Source organism: Naumovozyma dairenensis, chromosome 1 (assembly GCF_000227115.2).
Source record: "Naumovozyma dairenensis CBS 421 chromosome 1, complete genome".
Classification (NCBI taxonomy): Eukaryota; Fungi; Ascomycota; class Saccharomycetes; order Saccharomycetales; family Saccharomycetaceae; genus Naumovozyma; species Naumovozyma dairenensis.
The window spans coordinates 837,707-845,792 of record NC_016479.1 but is presented as its reverse complement, the minus strand read 5'-3'; the positions used below and the strand labels follow the sequence as shown (position 1 = coordinate 845,792).

At 30.6% G+C, this 8,086-nt stretch overlaps 5 protein-coding genes across 5 annotated transcripts in view; 2 read left to right on the top strand and 3 right to left on the bottom strand.

The window, feature by feature from the left end:
* RRG1 (Rrg1p) overlaps positions 1–948 on the top strand; it is a gene marked incomplete at both ends in the record, with an annotated part of 1,305 nt that extends 357 nt beyond the window's left edge. The window contains one exon of the mRNA XM_003667724.1: positions 1–948. This exon is cut by the window's left edge and continues 357 nt beyond it. Coding sequence (XP_003667772.1) covers positions 1–948 — 948 coding nt within the window.
* Positions 949–1,237: 289 nt separating this feature from the next.
* On the bottom strand, positions 1,238–1,795 carry RTR2 (putative protein-serine/threonine phosphatase; the record flags this gene model as incomplete). The annotated part of the gene is made up of 1 exon (XM_003667723.1): positions 1,238–1,795. The coding sequence occupies one exon, from the start codon at positions 1,793–1,795 to the stop codon at positions 1,238–1,240; it is 558 nt and encodes a 185-aa protein (XP_003667771.1).
* Positions 1,796–2,255: 460 nt separating this feature from the next.
* Positions 2,256–3,023, bottom strand: OCA6 (protein-tyrosine-phosphatase; the record flags this gene model as incomplete). The annotated part of the gene is made up of 1 exon (XM_003667722.1): positions 2,256–3,023. The coding sequence occupies one exon, from the start codon at positions 3,021–3,023 to the stop codon at positions 2,256–2,258; it is 768 nt and encodes a 255-aa protein (XP_003667770.1).
* A 256-nt stretch (positions 3,024–3,279) lies between these two features.
* DOS2 (Dos2p) lies at positions 3,280–4,329 on the top strand (the record flags this gene model as incomplete). Its single annotated transcript, XM_003667721.1, has 1 exon — positions 3,280–4,329. One exon carries the CDS (start codon positions 3,280–3,282, stop codon positions 4,327–4,329), a length of 1,050 nt encoding a protein of 349 aa, XP_003667769.1.
* A 182-nt stretch (positions 4,330–4,511) lies between these two features.
* Positions 4,512–7,862, bottom strand: DOA4 (ubiquitin-specific protease DOA4; the record flags this gene model as incomplete). The annotated part of the gene is made up of 1 exon (XM_003667720.1): positions 4,512–7,862. The coding sequence occupies one exon, from the start codon at positions 7,860–7,862 to the stop codon at positions 4,512–4,514; it is 3,351 nt and encodes a 1,116-aa protein (XP_003667768.1).
* Positions 7,863–8,086: the final 224 nt, after the last annotated feature.

Sequence of the window (8,086 nt, the reverse complement as noted above, 5' to 3'; positions counted from 1 at the left end):
TATCCTTTACAAGATCCTGACACTGTTCGAGAGAATGGGATCCTACATGATTATTTGCAACAGAAATATGAAATGGTTCTTTTACCCAATCCGAATTCAATATCAAAAGAATATAAACTGAAGCTACTATTACCCTTGGCATTACATGAAAAGGCATTACAAAAATTAAATAGAATTGAGTTACAATTATCAAAAGGTGTGCCAAAGGTGAAACTAAATTATGCTATGGCAGGTAAGTCAAAAATCTGGTTTGTTCGATCTCCCTTGAATAAAGGTAAGCGACAATCAACAAGATTAAGTTTAACCATTAGGCAAGAGAAAAAATCAAGTCAAAGATTGCTTAATGGTCTGATTGAATGTAATAAGAATCTTAAATGGGCCATATATGAGGGAATTTGGGAAAAATACCTTGAAGATGGGATAATATTGGATTATTTTCAAGCGTCTCCTAGATATTCAGATACTCATCCTATAACGGTCGAAGAGCTGGGATCAAGCAATACTGCAGTGGAAGACATTACTAATATCGATATTAATAATGAAGAGGTTAATGTTAAAAGGGATCTTGTTGCAACTGAAAACCATGGAGATAATGCTACTCAGGTTAATAATTGTCTGGATAAAGATGTGCTTAGAAAAGCTCCTGGTACTAAAACGATAGATCTAGAATGTGTTAATACTTGGGTAAAACCTATCAAGAGGACAATTTATAGTCTTTATATTGAAATGAATAAACGAAAAGAATTCTTTAAAGAGTTCAAAGAAAAGAAACTAGTGGGTAAACATCAAAGTAACGGTCCAGTGAAATATTTCCAGAGCAAAACACAAAGAATGTTTGATAAAAGGGTCAATAGATTTAATATTATGGCGAAGAATGATTTACCCTTTGTGTCACCATTCATTAAAGGTCGAGATCTTCCTACAATTCTAGAGAAGTATAAATTTTAAGACTATAAGTGATAATACATCACATAAAAAAGCCAGAAAATAACTCAATTACAAAGATAAAATGTGAATAACCTGTAAATAAAAATGCATAAAAGTATGGACATTAAAACAAATAATTAAATGTATTCTAATATTAGTATAACTTGAAGGGATGGAAACACAATACAGTTTCGTCATAGTTCTTATTTTTTTTCTCGTTATTGTTTGTTTAAATCTGTAGTTGAAACGACTTGAAATGAAAACGTCTATGTATAATGCAATGGTTACATGATTAATTAGTTTCAATCAGTTAAATTTGGAATTCTAAAGTTTCTAAGCTTTTCATGATGGAATCCAAATCTTGATCTAATGTTTTTTCTCGTATATATTCTTCAAATAAAACGATATTATTATACATTATATTTTCTCTCTGGAATTTGTCAATATCATAATTTGAAATCAAATGGATACCAACTCTTTCCCTTAGGGGGGTTGTTAATAATTGGGCTTGCAAGAAACTTGTTGATTTCATATGCAGGTCACTACAAAACTTATTGAAATACGATGTCTTAGTATTAATGAGAGAAAATGCATCAGAATGGTTTATATGTGAGACAGGCTTATCGCAAAGTGGGTATCCACAACGTTTATTGTTAATTCTTTGGAGTACCAACATTTGGAAAGTCTCTGGAGTAAAGAATCTAGTTATATATTTCAATGTGGTTTCATCTATGCAATTGGAATTTATAAGTAAGGTAATGAGTTGATACACTATCGTATCAGCATCATAACCTGCTAGTTGTTGATGCATTTGATGTGGTCTCAAAACAGCCTCTTGAATCAATTTAATTGTAACTACCATCGACATATTTAGTCAAACTCTTCAATATATCTTCTTCTTTTACGTTCAAAAAAAACACCTATTAAGATATCAGCAGATATATAGCACTGGGATATGAATTGAATAGTTAATCAATTATAAACGAGTTTCCTCATTTTTGTGTTCTGTATAATCATTCTCTCTAATGTCAACTTATATATTTTATTGCTTATAAATCATCCTTGTTCTTTCTTCCATGTTTCCCCATTTCCCATTTCCCATAAAACTGATTGATCAGCGTCTTTACATTTGGACAATTAAATCATACCACCAGCAAATAATTAATAAATAACGCAAAAGGTACCAGACGCTTGTGAGCCCCCAACATTTCGATAAGTTGTAATAGACAAGATAAGATATAATTGTAATTATTTTTTGTTGGTATTATTAAAGTATATTTTAATGTATATATCCAATTCTAATCTCTTCGATATGGATTATTACGTACTTATAAACTATGGAATTTCAACTTGGGTAAACCTTTCGGTATACTATCTTGGTGAGAATTATTAGGACGGATGGATACAGTAGTAGCAGTCTTCATATGAGACATGTTATCAACTTCTTTTTTACTTGATTTTGTATCCACGTTACTAAGATATTGTATGGATATCCAAGGAACTTTATCGATCAATTTCAAATTCTCAACCTCAATTTCAGAATTAAAATTCTCAATAAAATTTCTTTCATGAATATTTATACTTGAATTATAAACGAGGAATTCATTTAATATGGATACAGTACTCCAATATGAAAATTTCCTCAAACATGCCACCACCAAAGATGTAATCAATTCTCCACTTGAACAATGAATGTAACAAGGATAATGTCTTTTATCAACAAGGAACTTAACACATCGTTCTACAACATCATAATCAATGGGTACATGTCTTTTCTTCCTCTTAACTTTCACCACTACTACTTCCTTTTCTCCTTTGTCTTGCTCTGACTTCTTATTATCCTCCTCTTCTTTCAGCTTCTTCTTCTTTTTGTCACTTTGTTTATCGTCTTGACATGGGATGTGTAATATAGAAATACCATTACTATGGCAGAATTGAAGCATTGTAGGATCATCACCTAGGGGTTCACTAGTTAACGATACAATATAGTTCAAATTCAACATCTTTAAAAATGGAATATTGATTTCTCTTGGTTGTGAACCTCTATACAATTGAGGTTGTATCGTACTGAAAAGTAATGGTGTCACTAGACTCATGCTCACTTACTGATATCGATTCTCGTATTCGTCTATCTCTCATATTCTCCTCTCTTCATCTGGTTGATGTTTTCAAGTCTCTCAATAAAGGTTTCTCAAATTTAATATGTTTAACAATAAATTTCAAGAAAGGGAAAAAACATATGTCAATAATAATAAATTGAATAAGTTAAACTGTTCAAGAAAGATGAAACAGGGATATAGAGATATAAAAGGTTCTACAACATAAAATAGAAAAAAAGAAAATCGAGTAATCATGGATTCATTCCTTCAGGAACAAGTAGATGACATTCCCTCAAACACACCCACTACTAAAGCAATAAATGACGCTGCTGCTGCTGCTGCTGCTGATGATGATGATGAGAAGGGGACCATATCTGAAGAGACACGTAAAATAAATGAAACTATGCAAGCTATTGAAAACCAAGTGACAAAGACATTTGAATTGACTAAATCTAAATTACGTGATGTAGTGGAGGAGAAAGATAATGGAATTGAATTAAAGATTCCAATTTTGGATGATGAGACTACTGAAAGGGCTAATTATTATTTAGGACAATTGGATTCAAATTTAGCTAATGTGGAAAATTTAGCTAGTTCTTATTGGAATAAAGTTAGTTCAAAGACTGGCGGATTTTGGTCTTCCATGAATGAAGCTTTGGATAAGATTGTTGCTCTTGATGTTGAAGAATCATCAAAAGAGAATGAACAACAAGTTATTGTTGTTGCTGGGAATAGAACGGAGGCAGAATTAAAGAACCTTTCAAACGATAAGAATATATATTTGAAAAAGAAAGAAAAAGATAATAGTAGTGATACAGAACATAATTTTAACATTGAATCAGATGAAATTACGAAGGAAATTTCAACGATTTTACAAAATGATAAAGATTTGGAAAAATTAATGAATTCTATAGTACCACATGATGTTGATTATAAGACATTTTGGCAAATATATTTTACGGAAAGGGAACAGATATTAGCTAGAGGTGAGGAAAGGAAGAAATTATTGAATAAAAGTAAAAAAATTGACAATTCGGAAAAGAAGACAAAGTATGAAACCGTGGAAGAAGTCAGTTGGGACGACGATGATGATGATGAAGAAGAGGAAGGAGGAAAAGGGCAGGAAAAAGACAAGCATATAAAAGAACATGAACCTGAGAATGGAACTGACCGTGGCGAATCGCCAGTAGTTATTGAGAAAGCAGATATTCCTGACGTTGCATCCGTTGCAAAGGCTAATGAAGACACGAAAATAAAAAACTCCGAAGATCAAGATGATGAAGATGATGACGATTGGGAGTAGTCTAAAATAAATGAAAGCACAAGTTCACGTATATTATTACTGTCTGAGCATATATAGTTTTATGTATACTTTTAATGAATATACAAAATGCTACTGATGTATGAAAATAAAGAAAGTACAAAAAAAATCAACGATTAATGACCGTTATTACTTTAAGTAAAGATCTATAGAAAATACGTATATCAAACGCCATAAATACGATGATAGAATAAAACATATGCATTTGAACTGATGGGTTCCCTTTCATTTTTAATTGGACGATAATTAGTATCATCAAAATAATACCAACCATTTCTAATTCCCTTATTAACAAACGCGGTATAATGACCACCGTACAGACTACCAAAATGTAATGCGGCACCATATAATCTATATTTAAAAGGTGGGATTTGACCTCTTTTTGGTAACTCGTCAGTGACACCAGGTGGTAATTCACCATCAAAATCATCAGCCCAAAATTGAGTTAGATCTAAAATGAATGGGTAGTCAATTAAATTATTATTTTTATTTAGATTATTATCAAATCTTTTCAAATGAATGATTAAATTTCTCGGTAATCTTGTTATTGTTAATTTTTTAGTAGATGGTTGTTTCGATTTACAATTGGGACAAAACCATTGTTCATCAACTTCCAAATTTTCAATCTTGGTAAAATCTTTAAAGCAATCCAATAAATTTAAATTTTTCTTCTTTGGAATTGGAACAGAAAGGACAGAAAATGGTTGATATGTGGTAGAGGTATGAATACAAGTCTTACATTGTAATCTTGATGCATACTGACCTTGGAAAAGATCCACGATAACACTAAAATCAGTGGTTAGATACCTTTCCCATTCAATAGAGGAAGCGATTCTTAATGATAATTTTTCTCTCATGGATTCTGCCTTTGTTGATAATTCTTTCAAAGGAGGGTTAGAACCACATTGATTTAAATCTTCATGTAATGCATCTAAAAGGAATTGACAAAATTCTTGACAATCCTGTTGTGAACAATTTTTGAAAAGATTATTGATGGAACCGCATGCCATTCTAAATTGAATTGGCTTAATAAAGTTATTACCAGATTTTTTTTTGGTTTTATCTCCATTATTTTTTAAAGTTGAATGATTATACATTAAATGAATTAATTTGGATAAATTTTTTGCGAGGACACCCTTGGAACCTAATTTACTATTCAAATTGATATATCTTTCAAATGAATAATTTAAGAAAATTTTAGTTAATTCATGTGTACCCAAGAGACATTGAATAATACAATTTAAATAACATGAATTACCCATATTCTGTAACCCAATGATGAAATCTAAATCATATTCCTTTTCATGAGTGGTTACGTTATTATGATGGTGTGGTATTAAGTCATTACTACCGGCTGTGTTTTGAATTTGTAATTTTTGGATATTATATGGTGATTTCTCCCTTTCATCGTTATAAGTTGTAATATTTGGTATAGAGTAATCACTTGATAATCTTGTACCAGAAAAGGAAGTTCTTACGTTATTATGATTATTTTGATATATGTTATTTGATTGTGGTCTTGATGTGGATAATGAGGAGACAGATCTCGCTGTAGAGGGTGCTGATATATGTGAATTAGTAGATAATGATCTTGATAGTGAAACTATTTTAGCTCTATTACGGATTGGTGTAATAACATTATTATGGTATGCATCATTATCAAAAATTTCATTACCAGTGAGTAAAGTTGGAGTTTCAGGGTATGGTGCAGTAGTTGGAACTAATGATGGTTCTGATTGGGATGAATCTGATGAAGCTGATGATGATTGTAAATATTGATATTTAGCTAAATTTGATGGTATTGGTGATGATGATTTATAAGTTGATCTTGGTGAAATTAACGATAAAGAAAGTGCAGAATTCGAATGCGAAGGTGAACTTGAATTTGAGAGAGAAGATTGTCTTGTATTTTTAATTGGATAAATGAATGACGGTAGACAATTTTTGTTGCTGGTAGTACTATTATTATTATTATTACTTGAATTAAAAGAAGACGTTAAAATAGACGTTTGTTGCTGTAGTTGTTGTTGTTGTTGTTGTTGTTTAATATAGGTATTAGAAGTACTATTATTGTTACTATTTTGAGTGAAGTTTGAGAGAAAGTTCTTCAAACTAGATGTTCTTTTTAATGGAGATTGTTGTTGGAAATGGAATTGTCGTGGTTGTTGTTGATTAAAATTATTCATCAAGGGAGACAGCGGAGATGATGAGGTGGGAGAGGACATCATTTCTTGCATTGATAAATCCATTGAAGCGGTTATACTTGGAGACATTTTAGGGAAATGTTGTAAGCTTAGACCTGAAGTATTACCATCAATATATATGCTATCTTCCATATTATCGTTGGTGTTGTTGTTGTTGTTGTTGTCATTCTTTCGATCTTGTATTTTTTTTTCTTCCAATTTCTTAGAAGGTTTATCATTTTGCTGGTTTATAATATTATTCCCGGATGAAGTCGTTGGACCATTCCAATTTAATATACCACCTTTTAATATATAAAATTTAGTCAATGAACGATCAAATGGTTTTGCAAATGAATGAGTCAATAATATCTTTAATAAAGATAATAAATGGGATTCATCATTATTATCTGATGTATACAATATGATAAATTTGAATTGATTTCTCATTTCGAATAGTTTAATTTCATTATCTGGCGAGGTAATTAACGATTTTTGTTGAATATCTTGATCTGTGTATGAAGGTTTAAATGATATTGGTTCTATACATATAATATTTGGGAAATCAATATGATTTTCCACAAAATTTAGTCTTGGTCGTACATCTATCAGTAAAATGTCATCATCGTCATTACTTCTGGATAATTCCTGTAAATGTTGAGGAGATATTAAGGAACCATCAGGTAAAGATGGTTCTGTATTTTTACCATTAGTTTGGACGTCCCTTCTTTGTGAAGATGGTAAAGAAGAATGCTCTTTGATGAATGATTTGATTTTGGGGAACATTTCATCATTAACTAAAGTTTTTACTAGTAGTATCATATATTTCCTATTAATTCTTTCATTTTTTTTTAATTTTTTTGTAGTGGTTTCAGTATTTTGAATATTATTATGTTTCGTTTCTTTAATCAATTTAAATTGATCAAAATTTGGGATTTTATTTAATACTAGTATGTGAATGATTTTGAAATAAATAAATGCCTTTTCATAGTTTTTAATTATAGTGTTATTAGTAGTAGTATTATTGTCGATATTATTATTGATATTATTTTGTTTTATAATTTTAGTAATATTTTTATAAGATTGTAAAAGGTCAATCGATTTCTGTAATGATGATTCCATATCTACAAAGAATTTTTTTCTTTCTTTATCATTTGATATGAATGATTCTGCCACTTCCGTCAAATGAGATATAGTGGAACATGAATTATTAGGGTGTCTGTTATTGTTGTTTTTGTTCTTATTCTTGCTATCATTGATAGATGGTGACATATTATCTGTTATTTTTGTGACAGATGTAGCAGTCATATTTGTGCTAGTCGTATTATCAACCATGGACGGTGCATTCAAGTGCTTTTATGCTGTATATATTGATAAAAAATGTCTGTTGAGGTTTGAGCTTTTGTCTTGTATATTGGGGGAATACACCTCAAATGCCGTTAATCTTTGGGGAATTTAGAAGCTAAGTACTTATTTGAGAAAAGTAGAGTGTAGGAACTACAATAAATACGATTAGAAGGATGCTGAGAAGTTATTTACTCTCAATATAGGTATTGCCA